Here is a 26,954-nt window from a genome sequence, read left to right on the forward strand (position 1 = left end):
TTTCAGTGAATAAGTAAAAAAAAAAAAAAAAAACCTAGGTCAGTGTAGGGGAGCTCTAATTAGCACTACTCTGATGAAAATATTAATGTACCCCAAGTTTGCATAAGAATTTAATTGAAATGTCTCTATAAGACATGAACCTTGGGTCTTTTCCCCACCTCTAGCCCCACGAGGCACATATATTAGGTTTCTTGTTTAACAAGCAGAGCATGGAAAAATATAGGTCAATCATGCTGTGAGAAGGGTAATTCCTCACAGGGGTTTCTGGTTCAATGTCGTTCAACCAGGAATCTATTACTTGTGAGCCCTGGGAAATTCTGAAACATGAACTTACTGCATGCTGAGCATGAAAGCCTTACAAAAAAGAAGAAAAACTTTCCAATTAGAGGACAATAGCTCCTCTACAGCTTCTCTGTTCCATAAACAAATCCATACAGTCATTCGTAAGAGCCTCTGACTAGGGAAGAATGCAGTGATCTTTGGGATGATGAAATTGTCTGAGACAGGAAAGGGTCACTGATGTGCTAGGTGATAAGTTTTAGTGACATAAAGGCAGGTAGATTCCACTGCTTAAAAAATATTCCTCCTGAAAATATTCCCCCTTTTTTTAGTGTTCCTCTTTCATCCTTTTAAATTGATGGAGGTGAATTAAATTTTTTCAAGATATTTGTCATTTAAGTTTGTAGAATACACAGCATTTGATATTCAATGGCGAAGTGACAGGTAGAAGAAACAGTTTAGTTTCTTAAATTTCATGAAAATAAATCACATGAGAATTAGTTTATCTGTTGCTCATCATTTGCAATAAGAAATAAATATGCTTTTGGTTTTGGTTTTGTTTCAAGGTGTGTTTGCAACAGTTTCACATCAGTATGCCTCACATGAGCAATCATTCAAATTGAGCACATAGGAGCAAGGGATTTGAAATATTTAGGTTTAGTCTGATTCCACATATATAGATTGCTGTGGTCAATTATCTCGGTTGCATAATACTTTGTTGTAATGAAGGGAAGATTGTGTGGCACATCAATACTGATTTGCCTTTGCTCGGATTCATGAACACATAGGCTGCTCTGTGGACCTTGTTAGCTCCCTAGCAGCTGTGTACTGATTATTATCAGAGAAATTGAATATGAGTACATGTGGTCGAATTGGAGCAAATTCAGCAGTATTGCAGGTGGTTTATGCTTTCAAATGCAATTCATTATTGAAAATACCATTATTGGAAAAAATCATAGTGAGGTGAAATTCTAACCATATCCATGCTGGATCTGGCTGGTATATGTTAATACCTTCAGCCGTGTGGGCATGAGTAGAAACTAAAAGTGAAATATCAATCTTGGATAGGTTACAAAATGATTAAAATGAAAGAATGTTGCACAAAGTTGAGATTCTTCTAGAAGATTTGCAAATACACATGGTTAGCCAACAGGTCAACTTGAACCAATGAGAGCCTCTGGTTAAATTTTCAGAATGAGTCTTTTGGAATTTTCTTCTTAGAAATCAGCAAATGCTACATACAAATCAAGGATTTGAGTTAATTATTTTATTGGTTGTTTAGACCTGTGGTAGTAATGGAGATTAATGATTAGATTATTATGTAGATTAAATTTAAAAGTATGTTTTATGTATATTTGTTTCCAAATAAATTATTTAAAATATATACATGTGTATTTGTTTTAATTAGCCAAAATGTATCTTTCAAAGCTCATTACAAATTATCCACTTCCAAAGAACGAACTCTCTCTTTCCCTCCCTCCCTTTTTTCCTCCTTTCCTCCATATCTTTCCCTTCCTTCCTCCCTCCCTCTCTTCCTCCCTCCTTCCTTTCTTTCTTTTTTTCCTTCCTTTTTCCTTCCTTTTTTCCTTCCTTCCTCCCTATCTTTTTGTACAAAATGACTAATATGAAAATGTTTTATATGTATATCCTAAGTCAGATTGCTTATCATTTCAGGGAGAGGGGAGGATATCATTTGGAACTTAAACCTTAAAAAAAAAAAATGTTAAAATTGTTTTTATATATAATTGGGAGAAAGTAAAATATTATTTTAAGAAACTCATCACAAATATATATATATAATCAGCCTAAACAATATTCTACACTGGCAACAATAAACTGCTGTTGGATTTGGTCCTTATTAGCCAGTTAGGCAGTTCTACTGGTTCAGTGACAGAACTAAAGACTTCCTTTGGTGTGGGTTTTCTGCCTTGGTTATTCCTTGATAAGCTGGCTTGGGTGCTGTATCTGAAATCTTTCTCTGCTCTTGATGGCTGAGCCAAACTATTGCTGCTTGCTTCTTGATACACTTCACTCAGCACCTTCTTATCTGGTAAATCTATGCCCAATACAGTCCATGCCATACTCTTAGTCCATCTGAATCTATGACCCAAAACTGGCTAGTGGGTGATAAAGCTGAAATCTGTCCTTATCACAGAGCCTCAGTATTGTACCTTCTGTTATCATAGTATACAGTCTCTTTCCCCAGTGTCCAAAGACACTATTTGAGTGTCTCCCTATGGCAACTTAAGCTGGACAAAAGACTCGTGTGATTCTTTTATTGATTTCTCTATCAGGATTTGCTTTGATGCATTTTCTATGTCTCTTTGGAGTTCTGAGAATGGGAACTTGGTCTACCATTTTGCTTCCTGGTCTACCATCTTGGCTCTTCCTTACCCATGACCTTTCAAAGAACACTGACAGCAAAGAGGCTTAGCAATGACACATGCATATTCTTCCCATACCCTGGGTTTTTTGTAATTTTTCCCTTTCAGCCCATTTAGCAGAGTGTGGGGATGGGCTGGAGGGGAATGGGAAAGAAGCCAAATGAACATTGGACAGATCTTCCTTCTTTCTGTTGTTAGTTATTATAGCTGTACCCACCCTAAGCTGTGTTCCCACTGTAGTTTTGATCCTCCATTTTTCCTTAGTATAGTTTTAAAAACAACATCAACAAAAACCACCTCTTTTGTTGTCCATGACTCTTCTTGCCAACTCAATTCATTTTGACCATTTTAGCAATCTCAAAATTGTTCCATTATCTAGCTGTGTCTTCTAAAAACCTGAGGTTTTAAATCAGATGTTTTTCCAATTAAAAATCTTTTTTTCTTCTTTTTATCTTCCCCCATTAAAAAAAATAAAACAGATAAGAGTAGTCAAGCAAAACTAATTCTCACATTGAGCGAACTGAAAATATTTCTCATTTTCTACTCACCCTACTCTTGTCATCTCTGTATCAGGTGATAATTGACATACCTAATTATCGCTGCTTCAGTAATTATGGTTGATCATAATGTTAATAATCAGAGTTCCCAAGTCTTTCACTGTTGTTTATCTCTATAATATTATGGTTATCATATGATTCTACTCATTTTACTCAGCTTCATTTCTTATAAGTTTTCCCGGGTTTCTCTAAAGCATCTTCAGACATTTCTTATAGCACAATAGTATTTTTTTGTTTGTTTAATTCTAAAAAAAAAAAAAATTATTAAAAAAATTATTTTTATTAAAGCTTTTTCTTTTCAAAACATATGCATGGGTAATTTTTCAACACTGATCCTTGCAAAGCCTTCTGTTCCAAATTATCTCCTCCTCCTCCACCCCCTCCCCTAGATGGCAGGTAAGCACAATAATATTGAGTCACATTTATCCACCATAATTTGTTCAGTCAATTTTTCAATTGATGAGCAGCTCCTTAGTTCCATTTCTTTGCTACTATAAAAAAAGAACTGCTCCAAATGTTTTTGCACATATGGGTACTTTTTGTTTTCCTTTGATCTCTTTGGGGGTGTAGGCTAAAAAGTGGTATTATTGGAATCAAAGCATTTGCACAGTTGACTACTCTCGAGGGCATAGTTCCAAATTGCTTTTTGAAATGGCTGTACCATTTCAGAACTCCACCAACAGTACATTACTGTATCAGTGTTCACCTAGCCCATCCATTATTTATCATTTTGCTTTTATTTATTTTTTGGCAGGAAGGGGGGTGTGTGTGAGTATCAATTTTGCTAGGTATGAAATGCAGTTGTTTTAAATGTCATTTCTCTAATGTTAAGTGATTTGGAACAAAAATCAATTTCTTGATGATTCCCTGTGTGTCTTTAGATAATTTTTTTCCTTTATCAAACATTTCTTTTTATGATTTCAGAATCTCCTCCTTGAGAGGATTTCAGAAAATGATAGTCCATGGAATCCTAACTATTCTTATTCTTAACTGTTTGAAATCTACTCTCCCAAAATCTAAAATGTATGTTTGTCTGATACCCTTCTCTGTCACAAGTATAATGTAGTGATTACTTTCTAGTTTTTTGTGGGTTCCATGATTTCTATCCCTGCATCAATTTGTTTCTTTTTGTAAAGATTCATATCCAGAATAGAACTTTGGTTTTGTTTTGTTTTCTGACATACAATAGTTACTTAATAAATGTTTGGGTGAAGGATTATCAAGGCAAATTAGAGACTTAATTATTCTGTTTCTGCTCAGTTAGTGTCCCCCTAATTTGAAATACCCCAATTCTGCCATATCTCAGATCCATGCAAGATGTGGAATGTCTCCTAAATATCTCATCTGTTTTATCTTCTTTCCTAAGTAGTCTCAGGTACACTTTGATGATAGCATTGTTTTTGTTTCTACCTCCATGGATCCTCACTCAAATAAATGCCTTCTATTAAACTCTCCAATACTTTTTGTCCTGAATTTTCTGGTATAAATAGATTTCCTTAAGATATAAGGTGTTCCAAAAATTTAATGCAGCTTTTAATTCTTAAAACTCTATGACATTTGGGATCCTCTACACTAAAATTTGGATTTATATAATTTGATTTCTCCACCCACCACTTCTCTCCCAACCTTCTTTTTTTTTTAGCTAACCCATCATTTTCCTTTTGATTTAGATACTTAAAAAGCCATATGTAATTTGTGGGTGTCATCCCCTCATAGTGAGATCTATGAGATCAGATTTGCCTCTTTATGGCCCTTTCTTTGATTCAGAGATTCCAAATAAAAGGGTATTAATTGGTTCTTTTCAGGGATAAAAATATAGTCAGCTTTCTCTGGTTATATATTCATTCTACTTTAGGGAAAAAAAAAATATGGCAAATAGGAAAAATCCAAAGCAGTGTCATTTTATGAGAAGAAAATAGATGTTTATTTTATGGTTCAAATTTTTTTTTTGATAATTTTTTTTTTCATCACAGCTATGTCCAGTTGTGTCTATCCCTCCTTCCCAACTCCTCATGGGCCTTTTCTTTAGCCTTTTTTAAATGAGAAATAACTAAGCAAAAACCTACTAACATAATGATTTATTTGACTGTTTGTGCATCATTGAATAGTTTTGTAGTAAATATTTACTTGAGGCAGGCCTCCAACTTTTACCACTTAATACCCTTGTGTAAATAACATAATTATAGCCTCTTGGTGAATATTGTTTACATTATAAAGGGGATTGGGTTTTTTTTTAACACTGGTATGAATGTTTGCATTTCCCAAGGAAGTCCAGGTGGTAAGATATAGATGCTTTTAAATAGTGAACTGTATTTTGATATAAAAAGAACCATATATGTGCTTCTAGATGAGAAATGGGGGATAGGAATATGTGACAGAGATTGAGTATGAATGAATGAATAAAATATTTATTAAGCACTTACTGCGTGTGAAGCACTGATGATACAAAAAGAAAAGTTAGACAGTATACACTCCAAAAGAATTTACCTCTCCCTCATAACCAGCCCAAAAGACTATGCAACACTCCACACCTTTTACCTCCTACCTTTTTATGATGAAGAAGGAAATGGTTCATCATTTGTTCTAAGAAACCTAAATTAGTCATCCATGTAATCAGATCTCACAGTTGTGGATATATTCTCTTGTTTTACTTCTTTACTCTATTAGATGGCTCTTTCTTTTTTTATTGAATTTTTTATTTTCAAAACATATGCAAGGATGATTTTTCAACATTGACCCTTGAAAAACTTGGTGTTCTGATTTTTCCTCCTGTTCCCCCTATCCTCTCCCCTAGATGGCAAGTAATCCAATATATGTTAAACATGGTTAAAAAAAAAAATATATATATATATATATATATATATATATATGTGTGTGTGTGTGTGTGTGTGTGTGTGTTAAATCCTATATAGACAAACATATTTATAAAATTTGTCTTGGTCCACAAGAAAAATCAGATCAAAAAGGAAAAAAATGAGAAAGAAAATAAAATTCAAGAAAACCACAACAAAAAGAGTGGAAATGCTATGTTGTGATCCACACTCAGTTCCCACAACCCTCTCTCTGAGTATAGATGGCTCTCTTCATCAAAAGATCTTTGGAACTGGCCTCAGTTATCTCATTGTTGAAAAGAGTCACATCCATCAGAATTGATTGTCGTATAATATTGCTGTTGTCATGCTCAATGATTTCTTGTTTCTGCTCATTATACTTAGTCTCAGTTCATGTAAGTCTCTCCACCAGGCCTTTCTAAAATCATCCTCCTGATCATTTCTTATAGAACAATAATATTCCATAACATTCATATACCATAATTTATTCAGCCATTCTCCATCTGATGGGTATCCACTCAGTTTCTGGTTTCTTGCTACTACAAAAAAAGCAAACATTTTTGCACATGTGGGTCCCTTTCCGTCCTTTAAGATCTCTTTGGGATATAAGCTCAGTAATAACACTGCTGGATCAAAGGGTATGCATAATTTGATAACTCTTTGGGCATAATTCCAAATTGCTCTCCAGAATGGTTGAGTCAGTTCACAATTCTACCAACAATGTATTAGTGTCCCAGTTTTCCCATATCCCCTCCAGTATTCCTTATTGTCTTTTTCTGTCTAGATGGCTCTTTTACACTTATTTTATGCTCATATTTATTGTTTTTTTATGATGTAAAAACATTGTTATAATCATGTATCACAGTTTTTGACACTTCTTTTTACTGCCACAAAAATTGTGATTTTGATGTATATTAGAGTTATCTATTTTAGACTTCTTTGGGATACATACCCATTGTGGGAGATCACTGGGTCAGAGCATAGAACCTTGTAGGAACTTTTCTCACAGAATTCCACATTGTTTTCCAGCATGGTTGGCCCAATTCACACAGGTCTATCCAAAGTATAGTAATGCTGAGGACATGACAAGTGCTTAATAAATGCTTATTCTTTGAGTATGCAATGATGATATTATCCTGAGCTTCATCATTTCAATCATGCAGATCAGTGATAGTTTTTCTGTGATAAGAGGCAGCTCCCCACAATGAGAGAGTAATTGGACAGACAGGCAAAAGGCTAGTTTTTGTTTTTACTTTAGCTTTTTATAAACAATGTTTTGTTAAAGTTTTTAGAGTAAGAGGATAGAACAAGGAATTGAAAATCAGTTGTCCTCTGTGATTGATAGGGATAAAAACCAACTTACCATCAATTATTGATGATGACTCTATCCAAGATATACAAGGGACTCATGTGTATTCAAAACTGAAAGCCATTCCCAGTAGATAATTGGATAAATTACCCCATAGGCAAGAACAGTTGTAAACTATTAACAGCCAGATATTAATAGCCATCATTAACCATTAACTATGACTCAAGATCACGAATACTAAGACAAATTCAAAGCAAAAGAGCTTTAATATATATATGAGATTCATTGCCCTGGGAGTCAGGAGAACTGGCGTCTAGTCCGATTTTTCTGGGGAAAAGGAATAGGAATAAACATTTATTAAATGCCTCATTTGTGCCAGGCACTGTAGTTTGCACTTTACAAATATTATTTCATCTCATTTTTGCCACTAATTTGTTGTATACATAGTTTTGGGTAACATCTGTAAGCCTCAATTTCCTTAACAGTAAAACCAAAAGAATAATACCTATCATATTCACTTCACAGAGTTGTTGTAATGATTAAATTACTTGGCAAAGTGCCTCAGCACTGGAGTTCCAGGGATCTGAAAGCTGTTTTACTTATAATAAGGTGGTGGGGAGAAAATTCATACCCTAATTTGGAGAGAATATCTGATTTCCTCCTCAGAAATTTGTTAACTCCCTGACTTTTCATCAGTTATTTAGACTTTTTTGCAACCTCAGCTTCCTCATCTGTAAAATGTGTATAATAATAATTGCATTCTCCCTGCCACAAGATGAGATCTCTGTACTTTCTCCATTGACAGCCCATTTGTTCTTCTGACTTCTACTACTTTTTGCCTTCATGCAAATGCCTCAAATATTTAAGTCTTTCTTTTGATTTCTCTACTGAGCACCAATCCTACATAGCCAACTGCCTGTAGAAAATCTCCACTTCAATCTAGCCTTTCTTGGTACCCTATTTGTTAGAAAATTTTCTTCCTCAAATTACCTTGTGCTAATTCATTTCTCTGTGTAACTTTTGTATCCTCCCCTAGGGGAAAGTAAAATTCTTGAGATCAAGGACTATTTTTTCTCTTGTTTTTGCATCTCTAATGCTTTTTACTTAGTGGGTGCTTGGCTCTTTTAATTTAATTAAATTGACTGGCACCTTAAGCTCAGTGTGTTCAAAACTAAGCTCCTTTTTCTTTCCTTTGACCATACTGATTTCTTTTTATGGTACAATTCTCATCCAGTGGCACTTATGCACTTCATCTAGGCTCCCTGGCATATCATCCTGCAAGACCCCAGCTAACCTTGAAACGCATATCTCCTCAGTATGGCCCCAAGAGCTCATACTCCCCTCTCACTGGAGTGATTAGATAGTAGATAGTGGCTTGAATTCTCCATTTAAGGAAGGTATCTGAGATGTCTCATTTTCCACCTGACTCACTCCTCCCTACATCCCTGAATTCTGCTCCTCCAGTACTTTTCTTGGGTTGTCTCTCCCTTTGGATTGTAACTTCCCTAAGAGTATAGATTATCTTTTGTCTTTATTTTATTTTATTTTTTTTTACCCAGCTACCTCTAGCACCTCTTGGGATACTTAGTAAGTACTTAATAAGTATTTATTGATCAAAAGATACCTTCAAACACCAGTTTCTTTTGTTCTTTGTCTTTAGGCTATTTTTTAATCTTCCTTCTCCCACACTGTCACATTCAAACAAGTATCATTTTCTACCTCTGCAGTATCCCTTTCATTTATCCAAAGTGCTTCTACTTTAATATCAGTTATGAATTATATTGGTTAATATTAGTTATTATAGCTCTCAGCTTCCACTATGGCTGTAGCCACCTCATCCTTAAATCTTGAGTGGCCCCCTTTTATGTCCTGAGTAATGTGTCTTTACCTGGCATTCAGGACCTTACACAAAATGCTGCCCCTCTGCCTTTAAAAAAAAAAAAAAAGTTTTATGAAGGATTTTGGGAAGATAGTGAAATAGGCTAGCTAGATGTGGCTGTGTGATACCAGAGAAACTGAGGCAAGCAGAGGATGATTTTTAATCTTTAATGTGGAGAGTTTAAGCTAGCTGAGTAGATGGGACTCTTGTCCAAAGCATTCGATACAGATAAACCAAGGCAGAGAACTTATATAAGGATAACTAGGTTTTGCAAACAGAATACATAACTGAGTATACGATTTTATAGGGGAAATAAAAGCAGATAAAGGGAGTAATGACATTGGGAGGACCGATAAGCCATAATTCCAGGAAAGGATCATAACTTAATCCTGACAGGATAGAGGTCAAGATAAGAGGTTGAGGACTAGGAGAGGTGAGGGGCAATACTCAAAAGTAGGGGCAATTATCCTAGCAAGGATCAAAATAATGCACCTGGAGCTCATGACACAATGGTATGTAAAGATAGTTGGAGCTTCAAGGTTTTCCCTGGGCTCTTTTTTAACTTAATTCTCCCTATCTTAATTTCAAGGAAATGGGGAAGGGGGGAAAAGTGGAGGTTATGGTTTATTATCCAGGGCTCAACAGCTGGAACCTCTACTGGAATCACTAAGACTTTCATCACCAAACTGGAAATACGAGGTCCAGCTGTGCTATAGATATGTAGTCCTGGGTGAGAAGAAACTAGCACCTGATATGTTGTTGAAATCTTGTATTTCTTCTTTGAAAACCATTCATACTCTTTGATCAGTTTCCTATTGGGAATAGTTCTTATTCTCTATATGTGCATCAATTGTCTTGGATAGAATAGAGGCATGGGGACTATATTTATGATCTCAATGGCATAGGGAATTGTTGGTAGGGGAAATTATCAATGAGAAATGGTATCTTCTCTGCAGCTAATCTCAGAGTGGTCTAGAACACCAAGAGTCACTGAGAAGTTAAATGATTTGCCCACAATCACATAATCAGGATGTGTTTAGGTTAGAACTTAAACTCGTCTTTTTGACACCAAGGTTGATCTTCGCATCACTAATCCATGCTTTCTCTTTACATTTTGGATATTAGATCTTTGTTCAATCATTCAGTTCTGTTCAACTCTAGCTGACCCCATGGATTTTTCTGGCAAAGATAATAGAGTGTTTTTCCATTTCCTTCTCCGTTGTGTTCCTATTTTTACAAATGAGGAACTGAAGCAATTAGGGTTAAATGACTTGCCCAAGGTCAAACATCTACTAAGTGTCTGAAGCTGGATTGAGCTCAGATCTTCCTGTTTCCAGGCCCAGTGCTCCATCCACTGTAGTATTTTGCTATCAGACCTTTATTTGAAACTGCTTCTCTCCAAAATTATTAATGATATCTTAGCTGCCAAATCCAATAGCCTTTCTCATTTTTCATTGCCCTTGGCCTCCTCCTTGATTTCCTTGCAGACCTCTTTATCACTTCCTAATATCTTCTTCTCTCTAGTCTTGGTGGGCCCAAGCCAGAAGAATTTTGAGTGTGGGCCCACTAAAGGGATTATGTCAAGTGTTATCAGTCTACTTTTTTTTGGGGGGGGGAGGGGAGAGGGAAGGAAGATTTGGTCTTGGGACATTTAAAGTTTTTCAACCATTTAGCCTAATGAAGGACAACTTCCTAGTTATAAAGAGATGATTGTCTGTGTTGGTGAGGGGATTATCCACATCCTAATCATCTTTGACTTCTGAAGTATTGAATTAAAAGCTGTAAGACCTTTGAGGCAGAGATCTAGTGCTTTCTAATAGTTGTCTCTTTTCCCTATTTTCAGTCCCAGCAGTAACTTTTTGCTCTGTCCATATAACTAGAGATGATTATGATAGATAGATAGATAGATTAACGAGAAGAGGAATTTGCAAATTTAAAAATGCTGCATAAATGTAGGTAGTTATTAACAAATCAAAGAAATCTAGATGACATGATCCAGTAGGGACTTGTTTAATTAGTGCTCTCTCTTTATACCTCATGTATATCTACTCTAGGTGCATGAGTGTGTATGAATATAAGGTGACAGGATTCCATTTGCTATAGACAGCTGTTACTCTAATTATCTCCAGGACAGCATTAATCCATTGGTCTCATCTTTCTTGTTTATCCATAATTTTTTTCAAGAATGGATGCAAGCAATTTTCAGACTCCATATCTCACCCAAGCCAGTCCTTGATAGCTAAGTACCATTGCTGCTACAACTTCTGCAACTTAATCTCACGGGGTGCTTAAAGTGCAAGACCAGGAGAGCCTATTCTGCATTCTCTATCATCTCCAGAAAGCACCAATGATTGAAATTTACAAATGAAATACATTCTCAAATCTGAGAGTGTGAATCTTATTTTTGCTTCTTGCTACTTGTATAATTTTATATTACCTGTCCAGGTCTGACTTCCCACATTCATAAATCAAAGATGTTGGATTAGATAATTTCCAAGGACCATTTAGGTTCTAAATCCTATGATTTTCTAACTTCCCAGTTTCTTAAAATGTAGTTCATGACTCTTCGTGCATTATGATTTGTTATCAGTAAATGTTTGATTTGCATACCCATTTTATATAACTATATACCTGAGGTCACATAAAAAATTTCTTGGCAAAAAGAGGTCACAAATGGAAAAGGTTACTAAAAATTACTAAAGGTTAGAAGGTCAGAAAGTTAGTAAAGATCAACTAGAATATGTAGAACTTGAAAGCTCTTAGGAAAGAAATGAATATATACCTATATTTAAAAGTCTAAAAATGTTTGTTTTTTATCTTAAAGTGGCTTTAGAGTATACTTTCAGCTTTTAAAACAGTTTTTTTTTTTTTAACACATTTCAGCATTTATGAAGAGGTATGTAATGTTAGTAATTACCCATTAGAAGGGCTGTCTCCATCATTTATGACATAACTTTTCCCATCCTTATAAAGAACCTGTCTTTGACATGTTTTCATCTCTCTAGATTCCTAGAGTAACTGTGTCCCAGAAGCCATTTTAGGACCTTTCATGTAGAGTCAGATACAACTGAAAAATGAAATGCAGATGATTTCCAGATCTGTATATCCAACCCTAGTCTCTCTTCTGACCACAGTCCCATATCTCCAAATGGGATGGTATAAAGAGGGAACAAATAAACATTTATATAGCACCTGCTATGTGCTAGACACTGTTAAGCACTTTATAAATATTATTTCATTTGATCCTCGTAATAACTAGTAGGTAAAAATATTATTCCCATTTTACAAATGAGGAAATCAAGGCATATACGAGTCAAAGAGCTAGTAAGTATCTGAAGCTGGATTTGAATTCAGGTCTTCCTGATTCTAGTGTTCTATCTACCTTGCCACCTAGCTGCCCCAAATGTCATTTAAACAGTCAAATTAGAAATTTCAAACTGGATATACCATGAGCATCTAAAACCTCTCCTCAGACTCTGAAGAATCACACAATATAACTTTGTATTTAGTCCCATGGCTAAGAAAATTAATTGACTTGTTTGGTGAAGAATTAGGATGTCCCTCCACCTTCCAAAGGCTGAGATGACAATGACCACATTAATAGGGGACTAAAGAGAGAAGAGGATTTGGTGTTGTGACCATTCCTTATGTCCTTTTAAAAAAAGTTGTCTTTTTTTTTTCTCTTCTATCCTTCTTCCCCCTAGAATGTATTAAAGAAGAGAGACCAAGTTCAAGGAGAATATGAAGCAAAATTGGAAGCTGTTGCTTTGAAAAAGGAAGAACGCCCCAAGGTAAGTCAGACCTGCGTGAGGAGGGTATGTTTTTTCAAACCTTGAGATTTTTAGTGGCAGTTTGGAAATCCTTCTTCTACCAATAGAAGAAGCTGCCTAGAAATGCCAAGAGGGTTACTCACAGCTGGATTTAGCCTCTAACTGCTCCTGATTGTTGTTATCCCCTCCCCACCCTTATCCACACTCTCAACATCCAACTCTCAACTCCTTCAGCCTTACTTTCAGCAGGTCCCTCCTCTGGGTTCTACCTCTACTCACTGAAGTAAGATCATTTGTATTAGGCAGAGAAGGCAAGTTCAACAGAAGGCCTGGATTGCTCCTCAGTCAAGAAAAACATCTGCTCATTACATTTTGCTTGACAGAAGTGTTTGCAGAGGGATGCTTTACTTTTTTATAAAACATAGACAGCTGGGTAGCCATCTATCTAAAAGAAACTGTCATTAGAAATTCACTCTTGTGCCTCAATTCTCATACTGGTGACTCTCTAGTGATATACAGGAGAGGAACAAGACCTGATGTTCTCTAAATGTGTTACTTTGCATTTGTATTTTTTATTTTATTTTATTTATTTTATTTTCTTATTATCAAATCTCTTCTGATTATCATACAAGCCATTATAAGGCAAGCAAATTCAACACAATCTTTATATATGCGTGCATATATATGTGTGTGTGTGTGTATATATATATATATATATATATATATATATATACATACATATACGGTATGTGTATATATATTTATGAATATATGTGAGTACACACACACACACACACACACACACATATACATATATATGGAAGGTGAGGCAGAGTATTGTAGTGTGATTATTGAATGCCTTGATAATAATGTTTGAGCACCCCCTTGTGTTGAATTTTTGCCTCACAGTTCTTTTATCACTCCCATAGCAATCTCACTAAGTTTAAGCAGAATTGCATATGATTTAATACCTGTGTTGCAGAATGATGGTGGATGAGGAACTATGTTTATTTTAAGTAAAAGGTTCCCAGTCCTCAGCCAGGGAATCTGTTAAAAAGGTGATAATTATTTCAGCATAAATGGTTTCTTTAGTAATCCTATGAATTTAATTTTATAAATTTTTAAACATCCTTAGAAGTAATCCTTAGGCTTTACTAAGCTACTCTAGGGATCCAGAACATACAAAAAAGTTTTAAGAACCTCTATTTTAAGGCATCAGCATTTTTCCTGCTGTGAGGTTACAAGGAAAAAGAATATTGATAAGGATAATATAATCATGAATGCCACACTGATGCTACAGGTAATTTGATGCCATCCAATAACTCTTTGCTGTTCCTATCAATTAACATTGCCTGAGATTGTTTTTATAAGAATAAATGAAGCATCAGTAAAAATCAATGTCAGTTAAAACCCAAGTCCCAGACTATTTTTATGAGATGAGATGAGATGAAATGTCAGTAAAACCCTCCTAATAACCTTTTTTTAATTTTTTTTTTTTAATCTGAGAACCATATAACTTAATAATATAGCAGAGCCTTACTCTTCAGAGAAGCAAGTGCACAATTCCTGGCATGTTAGAAGTGTCTTCCCTTTTCTTAAACAGCTGATTTTAAGTGCCTTGAAAACCCTCATGGTTACTGCTCTGCAGATTGTCAGTTAGCAAATGGAACATTAAAAGCAAACATGTTTTATCACTCTTGTTTTAAAAAGAAAACAACCCTAAAATCAGAATTCTATAGTTTGTCTATTGTAATCAATCACCAGACATTTATTAAGTCCCAAGTCCCTGCTGTGTGTCAAGCACTATATGTCTCTTCCCTCAAGGAGTTTATGAGGAGATGACATAGAAATTTATTAGCATAATATGGGGGAGGGGGAGAAGTACCTAGCATCAGAAAAGTTCAGAAAAGATTTCATGAAGAAGTTGGTGGTTGAACTGAGTGTGAAAAGAAATCAAGGATTCCAAGAAGCAGAGGTAAAGAGGCTGCATTTCAGACAGGGGGAGGGGGATGAGGATTGTGTGATGGGTGAAGAATAAAAGTAAGCCATTTTGGCTAGACTATGAAATGCTTGGGAGGGAAATAACATACAAAAGTACTGAGGAGGTCTTCCTGTTAAATGCCAATCAGAAGAATTTCTATTTGTTCTTATTGAGGAAAAGCTGGAGTTTTATTTTATTCTATTTTTGAGAAGTAGAAGGACATGCTCATGTACAGATTGGTTTTTTGTTTGTTGTTTTGGTTTTAAGAAAAATCACTTTGGTGGTTGAGTGAAGAATAGGTTGTAGCTGGCAGAGATGTGAGTTAGGCCGAATAGGAGATACTTGTGATAAATGGTTCAGATAAGGTGATGAGAGCTTAAAGAAACTAAAATTATGGCTGTGTGAGTAGTGAGAAGGGGATGCATGAAAGAGATATTGTAAACATAGGAAACAACAAGGTTTAGCAACTAGTCTGATACATGGGGTGAGAGTAAGCAGTTATGTTTTGGACATGGAGTTTTAGATGCTCATGGGATGTCTAGTTTGAAATGTCCAGTATGAATGCCCAAATGAAAGTTGTAATAGCCAGGTGGAATGATAGATAGAGCCCTGGAGTCAGGCTAAGTTTAAATCTAATCTCAGATACTTACTAGCCCTTTTAAACTTGGGCAAATCACTTAAGTTCTATTTGCTTCAGTTTCCTCATCAATAAAATGGGGATTGATGATAATAGCACCTACTTCGCAGGGTTGTTATGAAGGTCAAATAAGTTAATATTTGTAAAGTGCTTAGCACAGTATATAGCACATAGTAGGTGCCTTTCCCCTTTTTGCCCTCCCAATTGGTGACATGGGACTGGTGTTCAGAAGAGAGAGTAAGGCTGGATATCCAGATCTGGGAATTATCTGCATTTCAGTCATATTTTAGTAACGTCTGACTTTTCATAACCTTATTTAGGGTTTTCTTGTCAGATGCTGGAGTAGTTTGCCATTTCCTTCTCCAGCTCTTTTGACAGATGAGGAAACTGAAGCAAATGAAGTTAAGTAACATGCTCAGGCTCACACAGCTGGTAAATGTTTGGGCCAAATTTAAATCCAGGAAGATGTCATCCTGATTCTAGTCCTGGCACTCTACCTACTACACCACCTAGCTTCCCCTGAACGATCTGTATAACGATAATAATTGAACCCATGGGAATTCATGAGGTCACTTATGAGATAGATAAAAGAGAACAGTGTGACAAAAATTTATGAAAGAGACAATGTCCAGGAATAGAGGATGAAAAGATGTCAAGAACTGTTTAGAGATCAAGAAGGATAAGATTGAGATGAACCACTAGATATGGCCATCCACATGTCATTGGTAACTTTCAACAGAGTAGTTTCAGTTTAGTGAAGAGGTCAGATGCCAGATTGCTAAATTTTTTAAAAGACTGAGGACAAGGGAAGTGGAAGTATGGAGGAAAAATTGCATTTGTGAATAATTTGGCAGAGAATGGAAGAGTGGAAGGGATTTGGGTTTGTGGTTGTTGTTGTAGTTTATTTGTTTTTAATGGTGAAAAAACAAGCATTTTTATAGATAATAGGTAAGATTTTAAATTTAGAAAACAAAAGGAGATACATAAAGGTATAGCCTTGAAGAAAAGAGCCCCCTTTCCATCAGAAACTGGAACAAAAGAGAGGATACAGTAGGGGATGGTATCTCAAGATTGCAAAATGAAAAGGGGAAATGAAGGAACTCAACATAAATGCATCTGTTCTCTTGATAAAGTGTGAAGTCAGGATCTCAGCTAAAGGAATAGAGGGAAAGTTGTGTGGGAGACAAATGAAGATAAAAGTTTAGAAGAACTATTGAGGTGAGTAGGTTAGAGAGTCACTTAAGGATTCCCTTGCTGCAGTGAGGACCCAGTTGAGATAATTAACATAAATTTGTAGCATACCCATTCAGCTTGGTTGTATGACTTCCTCCATTTCCACTCAATAGCCCATGAGTAGGAATGAAGTAGTGATCTAGGATGAGGAGTAATAATAACTATAACTAGCATCTATATAGTGTTTACTATATATATCAGACTAAACACTTGACAAATATTATCTCATATCCTCTCCCCCTCCCCCTCTTATCCCTTTCCTCTTCCCTCTTCCCTTCCCTCTCCCTCCCCCTTTTCCCTCTCCCCCTTTTTGTTGAAAAAGAAGATATAAGCAGTGTCAAAGCTACCAAGTTTTTCCTCAGACTAGAAAAGGAAAACGAAATCCTGTGTGAAAACGAATCATCTGCCTAATTCTCCTGTCATCTAGAATTTATGCTGTACAATGGGAATTACTAATCAGCTTTTGTCGGTGGTTATGACTTTCATGTACCTGTAGTTGCATTTCAGTACAAAGTGTGCTCATGAGCTCTTGAAATGCATGAAAAGTATTTTTATAAAGTGTTCTTATTTTCATTTTAGACCATAGGGATATAAAACACTTAAAAAAACCCAACCCATTTATAATTGAAATCATTTCTCTTCAGGCTAATTGGAATTGCTTAGCTAGTTTTCCTAGTTTGAATTATCTGATGAGATTAAAGAAATTGTAAGTCAAATTAAAGTCAAACTCCTCTTGATTTCTTCTGCCTATTCTCTAATATTGAGGTTAAGTAGCCCAGATTTTTGAGACATGTAGTAAATCTTTTTTGAACTAAGGATTAATCTGAACTTCCCCTTTCAGTCTTGTGAAGTGGATACTTTTCCTTTTTTTGTCTGAGGAAAGAGCCCTCCCCCCCCAAAAAAAAAAAATGAAGAAGACCAATTAATTTCCTTCAGATAATAGAAACAAGCATTGGTCAGATTGGGTTTGCAGCCTGAAAGAGACTTTCTGGGTTGGGAATAGGAAAAGCGGTGAAAAGGACATATGAACCTTTCTCAAATATTTTAAGTGTTAAAGCAAGAGACATTTGATTAGTTTCACTTAGCTCCTAAAACAGAATTCAGATCACTGAATAGGAATTAGGGAGAGGTACATTTCAGAAACAAACTTCCAAATAAGGAGTTTTTCACCAAGCATTTGTGAATAGATTTTAGGGGATCTTGAACTTGAATGGGGGAACTAACCTCTTTCTGAAGTTTGATATTTCCGTTATGAATTCTTTAAAAATATTCTGAGAAGGGATACATAGACTTCACCAGACTGCCAGAGTTGGTCCCTAACCCACCCTCCCCTCCCCCAAAAAAGTCAAGAACTCCTGAAGTATAGAAGTAAGTGTTAGAAAGTCTATCTATCCAAAAATAGAATAGCTGCCTTAGTGAAATAGTGAACACCCCATCCCTGGGGAGGCTAGTTGTCTATTAATTTATCAGATATGCTGTAAAAGGGAAGTTTGGTCAGGTACAAGTTGAAATAGATGACATCTGAGGTACTTTCCAGTTCTAAGATGCTGTTGGAATCATGACAGCAACAAATCCCTTCTCTAATACTGGCAGTGAAAACTTAACTTGTAGATAAGAGGTCATTAATAATAATAATCAAAGAATAATTTATATTTTCATCAAGCTCAGATATGAAAAGTAGAATACATTAGAAAAAAATGCCCTTGAAATGCCATATTAAGGAGAGGGAGAAGGAAATCTATAAAATGAACACAGATTTAATGAGTTGCTTCCATGCAAAACTGTATGCTAAGTGCTGCACATTTTTGGAAGGTGTGGTTTCTTGGTTATGGCATATGTAGCAAAATGTTTAATTTTGATCAGAATCGGGAAGGAAATAGATGTTCAGAGGCAAAAGAGAAGGTTCTTAAGTAGAAGAAAGGGGATGATCAGATTATAGATTTAGAACTAGGAAAATTAGCATTATACTAAAAGTGATAATCAGGTTTTTGTTGAGTTAGCAATAATGGAACAAGGATAACAAGATTGGTATGAGGGCTGGCTAGTGTGATAGCCCATGAGGGGCTGGGGACTGGGGGAAAGGAGGTTTGAAGTATGACACTAAGAATTTGATTTATTTCTGACACTTTTTAACTCTTAGGGTATTCTAATTCCAAGGAACTTGCCTTCTTTGTGGTCCCAGTATGACCACGTAAGTATACTTAAATGATCAACAACTTTACAATCAAAGAACCAGAGAATTTAGTGCTGATGACATTGGAGCTCCTGTGCTCCATGTGCTTAGCAAGGTTGATATGGTATGATGGCCATCTTGAGGAGAAATGTAGTTGAGATCCATGCTGAAATACTCCTTTTATTCCCATTTATCCCACAGAGGAAAACAGGAAAGGCAACTGGGACAGTAAAGACAAGAAGTGAGTGAGAAATTATTTCTTGCGAGGAACATCAGTGCTTTATATATTTCAGAGCTGAGTTCCACTTTGCATAGACCAGTACCTTCTTCCCATTTCTCATCCCTGTGAGGGCAGACCAGTCTAAATGACATGGTCAGATTTAGTCTATATACCTGGCACTTCTCAGGCTTTCAGGGCTTCATGAAAGACTATGAGGTTTATTAGGGTTGAAGGTAATTGGTTATGAATTTGTTCAGTCCTCCTTTTGGGGGCATGATTCCTTTCCTTGGGGCAGGTCAGTGCCAATTCCCTTTTTCCCTTGGGTGCTGGAACAATGATTGGGTTCTTCAGAATGTTAAATTCATTATGATGGGCTATTAAGCAAAACCTCTGTTATTTATTTGAACCAGATCTGTTGGTTTTATTGGCATAGTAGGCTTCCAGTAAAGACCTCCCTCTGCTAATGAAAATCAGCATATAGCGTTATTTGAGGGGGATCTAAAGTTTTAAGTGACTTTCCAGCATCACAGACTTCTATTTTTACATTTATTAGATTTCCCCATATCCTACCACCTCCCTTTCTTTTTCTTTTTCTTTTTTTTTTTGCTGAGGCAATTGGGGGGGGGTCTAAGTGACTTGCCCAGAGTCACATAGCCAGGAAATGTTAAGTGTTTGAGGCTGGATTTGAATTCAGCTCCTCCTGACATCAAGGCTGGGGCTTTATCCACTGCACCATCTAGCTGCCCATACCACCTCCCTTTCATAGAGATCCATCATTTAAAAGAACAACAGACTTAAAAAGAGGTTAATTAATTTTTAGCAGAATTAATGAGTATATAAAAGAAAATCTGATGTTATATACAATGTTTCCCATTCATGGACCCTGACTTGAGCAAAGCAGAAGTGCAGGGATGAGGGTGTGGTGTTTTACATCTCTTCTCTGGGGCATTGACCCTCCTAACTTCATGTCTAACATTTCATTTGCTTTTTATTGTGAATTTAGCAATCATCCACAAATGTATCATTTTAGAAAGAAGTGCAAGAAGTAGATTTTTTTTTAAACAGTGAGTTTCAGTTTAATCTTTATCCTCTCTGTATTGCTTCTACATCCAATAACCTACACAATTTGCCACACTTCTACCTTCCCAGTCTTATTTCATTCTGTGTCTCATATTTACTGGACTGTTGTGACTCCTAAATTAGGTTTGAATTTTTCCAACTTTGTGTTTTTGGTCACACTATTCCCTCTATCTTTCACTACGAAAACTCAGTGACCTGCCCATGGTTGTCATGCGTGTGTGTGTGTGTGTGTGTGTGTGTGTTTATGACAGTACTAATCTGGGTCTAAGTCAGGTTCTGTGAATACTATGACTTGCCACCCCTCTGAGATCTGAGATGCCTTCAGCTATTTCCTAACTGTGTTGACCTTTTGGCAAATCACTTCTGAGTTTCTCTATCCTGGCCATGATGATCAAATGAGATAATGTATGTAAAAAACTTTGCAAAACATAATACACACAGGCGAGTTATTGTTACAATTATTACTATCAACCTCCTCCTCCTTCTCTGACACAATAGCTGTGTGTGATACTGGACAAGTTATTTAACTCCTCTGAACTTCAAATTCCTTGATGAGGAGATCCAGTTCTAAAAAAAAATCCCTTTCAGGCCTACATCTGTGATTTTGTGATCTTAATGAATGCCTCATCCCCAACTAAACTGTGGCAAAATTTCAAATGTTCCCCCAATGCCTGGCACTGAAATTAAGGTATTAATAAAACAAGTCCTGAAGAATGTGGATTTGGTAATTAGGAGATTGGAAAATGACAAATAACTTGATGGTTCTGGGGAATATTTGGGCATCCTCCTCATCAAAGCTAGCATTTATATAGTGTGACGCACTGTGCTAAGCATTTTACAAACATTATTTCATTTTGTCCCTATAACAACCCTGAAAAATAGATATTATTATTTTTGTTAAGTCGGTTTAGTTATCTTTGTGACCCTATTTCAGGTTTTCTTGGCAAAGATATTTGAACAGTTTGCTATTTCCTTGTCCAGCTCATTTTAAAGATCAGGAAATTGGAGTAAACAGGGTAAATGACTTGCTCAACACCACACAGGTAGTCAGCGTCTAAGGTCAGATTTGAACTCAGGTGTTCCGGGTTCTATCTGAGCTGCCTCCTTGACTTTTCCTTTGTGTCTGAATTTCCATGAACAATGAGGTCTAATGAAGCATTCACCTGCTAAAGAAAAGGTGAGTATCAGCGTCAAAAACCAATTTTGTCATTTAGTAATTCCTTCTAATTATGTTAGAAACAAAGTCAGTAAAGTAAAGAGGTTTATCAAATTTTAGGAAGTCAAATTCTCTTACAAAGAAATGACTTCCAAAAAACTAGTGGGGCAATTAAAATGAGGAATTTAATTAAACTGCTATTTTTTTTTTTATAGTTTTGTTTATTTATAACTAATTCTGGTTCTATTTAATAGGAGCTCTTGCCATAGAAACTCCCTCCATCAATACAGATGAATGAATTAATCAAAAAGTGTTTATTATGCACTTAAATTGTGTGCTGTGCATAGTTTGAAGTCCTAAAATATAAATAGAAAAAGTAAGATAATCCCTGCTCTCAAGGAGCTTACACTTTAATTAGAGGAGAGAGCTCCTCAAAGAAGGAGCTAAAGTGTGGTAGAAACTCCAGAAAGTCCTAAAGGGGCAATAACAAAACTAATAGAAGTCTCAGAGTGCTTTGGAAAGGCCTGGAAGACAGTGGCAGGAAAGATGGGAAAGAGAGAGACTGACTATAATGAATGCTTGTCAGAATAATAAAGGTAGGGAAAGTATTGAGTTTTGCATGCCTGTAGAGCATAGTACTTAGCATTTTGTGGCAGTGAAATGAGAGCAGACCTGGAGTCAGGAAGATTCATCTTCCTGAATTCAAATCTGGACCAGGTACTGACTAGCTGGACAAGTCCCTTAGCATTCTTTGCCCCAATTTCCTCATAAGCTGGAGAAGGAAAAGACAAACTACTCCAACATCTTTGCCAAGAAAACCCCAAATAGGGTCACTACTAAAACTCCTGAACAACAAAGTAGTGAAATAACCCAACTTCCTCACTCAAATGGGAATTTCTAAAATAAATGTAAGAGTCTCTACTGGTCAGTCCTAAGTACAAAAACTTTAATAAAAGGAACTAATAGTAATTTTCAGCAGCCCTGGAGTATTTCTTCCTGTTTTTAATAAGTTAAGGAATCTCTGCTTATGAATCATTTTGTCTTAGGTTGGCAAATCTGATGGTGGGCTGAGAAAATGTGTCAGTTACATTTTTCTGATAGGGTTCAGCTCATCACTAAATTATTATTCCTTCCAGATTTTACTTTCTGAAAAGTATATTATTAAGTGACTTATCTAGTAGAAGTATAGCAAGGAATAAAGAAAAGGTTTAACTATGATATCTTTAAGTAGCACTTTTATTACTTTGAGTCTTTTAAAAATGTATGAACCAAAGAATCTCAATGACAAGAGAAATAAGCTGTCATAGGTAATCTTGCCGTGTGTGTATGTGTATGTGTGTGTGTGTGATATCTATCCATCTGTCCTTTTTGTCTCTCAAAATGCCCATTGGATGTTTTTCCCTAAGGTACCAGCAGATGTTGAGAAGTGCCAAGATCGAGTGGAATGTTTTAACGCTGACCTCAAGGCAGATATGGAGAGATGGCAGAACAACAAGAGGCAGGACTTTCGGCAGCTACTCATGGGAATGGCTGACAAAAATATCCAATATTATGAAAAGGTAATTATCATACTGATTAACTCTTAGGATTGAGATCGTCAATTTAGAGCTAAAAAGGAGTCTTAGAGATGAAATAACTGAGGCAGACTATGGGCAGCTATAAAAATGAACTGGAAAAGGAAATGGCAAATCATTCTTTGACAAAAAAAAATCTGTATAGGATTATGAAGAATCACATGCAACTGAAAAATGACTAAACAATAACAAAATGAGGCAGAGAGAGGAGTTAAATGACTTCCCTCACAAACATATAAGGCAAGATTTGAATTTGGATCTTCTTTACTTCATTACACCCTATAGCTGCTTACAACTTTAGTCCTTCTAATAAGCATTGGATTAGATCCAATAAGGATCCTCAACCCCTCAAATAGTTGAAGTGCGAGATCCCACACACATCCATAAAAAGGACATTGGAGTAAACTAAAATTCTTTTTGTTGTTCAGTTATTTTAGTCAGGTACAATTCTTCAGGTTTTCTTTGCCAGAGATAATGGAGTTCTTTGCCATTTCTTTTTACGGATGAGGAAACTGAGGCAAACAAAGTTTAATGACTTGCCTAAGGTCACATAGCTTGTAAAGTGTCTGAAGCCAGATGTAAATTTGAGTCTTTCTGATTCCATGAGTAGACTTTTATCCACTCTACAACCTAGCTGGGTTGGCACTGGGTGCCTACATAATAATAATGCTGACACTTGTGAGCTTTGTTATGTCTATAGCTATATCCATATTTAGATATATCTGTTACCTATTATATCTATCTATATATTTATCTCATTTGAACTATAAAAGAACTCTTGAAGTTAGTGCTATAAGTATTCTCTCTATTTCAGACTGAGGAACTGAGGTGATAATAAGTGACTTGTTCACTTAATAAGTTTTAGAAGCAAAATCTCTCCTAGCTCAGAGCCAAGTGCATTTTCTATTGTATCGTTCTTCTGTGCATTCCTGCCTCCTCTTTATTCTTTTATCATGGTTGTTCTCTCCCCAGGGGCTGCTGAGCAGAGCTAAGTAGCCTAAGCTTTTCTCTTTTAACACATATTTCCCTTACCCATAATATTCAAAGGAGTAGAGAGAGTGTTAAAGTCAGCTCAAAGTCACATGGGTCAAGCAGTTTTTTAAGAGTCAGGGGAGCAAAAGAGATTTTAAAGTAGGAAAAAAGACCTGCATATGCAAGTCCTCTTTGTAGTGGCCAGAAACTGGAAACTGAGTGGATGCCCATCAATTGGAGAATGGTTGAATAAATTGTGGTATGTGAATATTATGGAATATTATTGTTCTGTAAAAAATGACCAACAGGATGATTTCAGAAAGGCCTGGAGAGACTTACATGAACTGATGCTGAGTGAAATGAGCAGGACCAGGAGATCATTACATACTTCAACAACAATACTATATGATGATCAATTGTGATGGACCTGGCCATCCTCAGCAATGAGATGAACCAAATCAGTTCTAATGGAGCAGTAATGAATTGAACCAGCTACACCCAGTGAAAGAACTCTGGGAGATGACTAAGAACCATTACATTGAATTCACCATTACATTGAATTCCCAATCCCTCTATTTTTGTCCACCTGCATTTTTGATTTCCTTCACAGGCTAATTGTACACTATTTCAGAATCTGATTATTTTTGTACAGCAAAATAACTGTTTGAACATGTATACTTATTTTCTATTTAATTTATACTATAACATTTAACATGTATTGGACAACCTGCCATCTGGGGAAGGTGGGAAGGAGGGGAAAAATTGGAACAAAAGGTTTGGCAATTGTCAATGCTGTAAAATTACCCATGCATATAACTTGTAAATAAAAAGCTATATAAAAAAAAAGAAGTATAAATTAAAAAAAAAAAAAAAAAGTCAGGGGAGCAGCTTAGGTGGAACAGTGGATTGAACATCATCCCTGGAGTCAGGAGAACATGAGTTCAAATTTAGCCTCAGACATTTACTAGCTGTATGTGAACCCTGAACAAGTCACTTAACCCCAATTGCCTTCTCCCCCCAAAAAAATTAATTTTAAAATATAGTCAGTCTGGAAACTTACAAATCACATGTGGGGCTTTTGGATTGCTTTGAGGTGTGTGATTTTTCCATCCTCAATATCCAGGTGAGGTGGAATGTTCTGGATTTACAATCAAAACCTGGGTTTAAATCCTGACTCAGAAACTTAGTAGTTTTGTGATCCTTGGCAAGTTGGTCTTAGCTTCCCCATCTATGATATGGGGGTGATGATAATAGCAGTTACTCCCTAGGATAGTTGTGAGGATCAAATGAGTGAGAAAGTGGGGAAGGAGAGGGAGGGAAAGAGGAAGGGAAGGCAGGGGGAAGGATAGAGGGAGGGAAGGAAGGAGGGAGAGAGAGAGAGAAAGAGAGAAGAGAGGAGAAAGAGAGCGCGCGTGCTAGCTTTGTAAATCTTAAAGCATAATGTTTCCTTGGCTTCCTTCAAGTTTTATCTCAGATCCTACCTTCTACAAAAGATTTTACCCAATTCTCATTAATGCTAGTGCCTTCCTTTTGAGGTTATTTCCACTTTACTCTTTATATATCTTGTATATAAATATATAAATAAATATGTGTGTATATATATTATATATATATAATATATATATATATATATATATGTTATTTATATGTAGTCTCTGCTATTAGAATGTGTAAGCTCCTTAAGGGTAGTGACTCTGTCTACCTTTCTTTGTATCCCCAGGACTTAGCAGTCCTGTGTCACACAATAATGCTTAACAACTGCTTGTCTACTTATTATTATTATTATTTCTAAAGTGGAATGGCTTTCCCCTCCCCACCCAATTTTAAAACATTTTTAGTTAAAATTTTGAGTTCCAAATTCTATTCCTCCTTTTCTCTCCTCCCCCTGAGATGATAAGCAATCACACATAGGTGTGATAATAATGTGCAATTATATAAAATATTTTATTAGTCATTTTGTACAAGAAGACTCGAATGAAAAAGATGAAAGAAAGAAGGTAAAAAATAACATGCTTCAGTCTGTTTTCAATCAATATCGGTTCTTTCTCTGCTTCATCTTTAGTCCTTTGGGATTGTCTTAGATCGAACACTATTGCTGTTACTGTACAGACTTTCCTCCCGGTTCTGTTCACTTCACTGTGTATCAATTAGCATAAGTCTTTCTAGGTTTTTCTTAAGTCATCCTGCTTTCATTTCTTATAGCACAATAATATCCCATTATAATCATATACCACAGCTTGTTTAGCCATTCCCCAATTAATAGGCATCCACTCAATTTCCAATTCCTTGCTTCCACAAAAAGAACTTCTATAAACATTCTCACATATGTAGGTCCTTTTCCCTCTTTTTTATTATCTCTTTAGATACAGGCCCAGTAGTCAGAGTTCCAAATTGCTTTCCAGATCAGTTGGATCAATTCACACTCCCATCAACAGGGCATCGGTGTCTCAGTTTTCCCACATTTCTTCTAACATCCAACATTTTTTTCTTTTTTTTCTTTTGTCATCACATTAGCCATTCTGATAGGTGTGAGATGGTACCTTACAGTTGCTTTAATTTGTATTTCTTTGATCAATAGTGATTTAGAGCATTTTTTTTCACAAGATTATAAATAGCTTTGATTTCTTTGTCTGAAAACTGTTCACATCCTTTGACCATTTATATTTGTAAATCATATACCCATTTTCATCTTATTTTAGTATACACTATGAGATATTGGTCTATACCAAGTTTCTGCCATATTATTTTCCAGTTTTCCCAACAGTTCTTATCCAATCATGAGTTTTTGTTCCAAAAGCTTGGATCATTAGGTTTATCATATATTAGATTACTACAATCATTTACTATAATGTAATTTGTGTTAATCTATTCCACTGACCCACCACTCAATTTCTTAGCTAGTACCAGACTGTTTTGATA

At 35.9% G+C, this 26,954-nt stretch overlaps 1 protein-coding gene across 3 annotated transcripts in view; it reads left to right on the forward strand.

Annotated features, from left to right (window-relative positions):
• Window positions 1–26,954, forward strand: part of SNX30 (sorting nexin family member 30) — a 184,878-nt gene that overhangs the window by 128,902 nt on the left and 29,022 nt on the right. For all 3 annotated transcript variants that reach the window (XR_004230322.1, XM_031943034.1, XM_012542727.3), the window contains exons 7-8: window positions 12,944–13,030; window positions 22,896–23,048. Coding sequence is in view for 2 of the 3 variants with exons in the window: in XM_031943034.1 (XP_031798894.1) it covers window positions 12,944–13,030; window positions 22,896–23,048 (240 nt within the window). In the remaining variant the exon portion in view is untranslated. The remainder of the gene's footprint in view (window positions 1–12,943; window positions 13,031–22,895; window positions 23,049–26,954) is intronic.

The sequence above is a fragment of the Sarcophilus harrisii genome, chromosome 1 (genome assembly GCF_902635505.1).
Source record: "Sarcophilus harrisii chromosome 1, mSarHar1.11, whole genome shotgun sequence".
Classification (NCBI taxonomy): domain Eukaryota; kingdom Metazoa; phylum Chordata; class Mammalia; order Dasyuromorphia; family Dasyuridae; genus Sarcophilus; species Sarcophilus harrisii.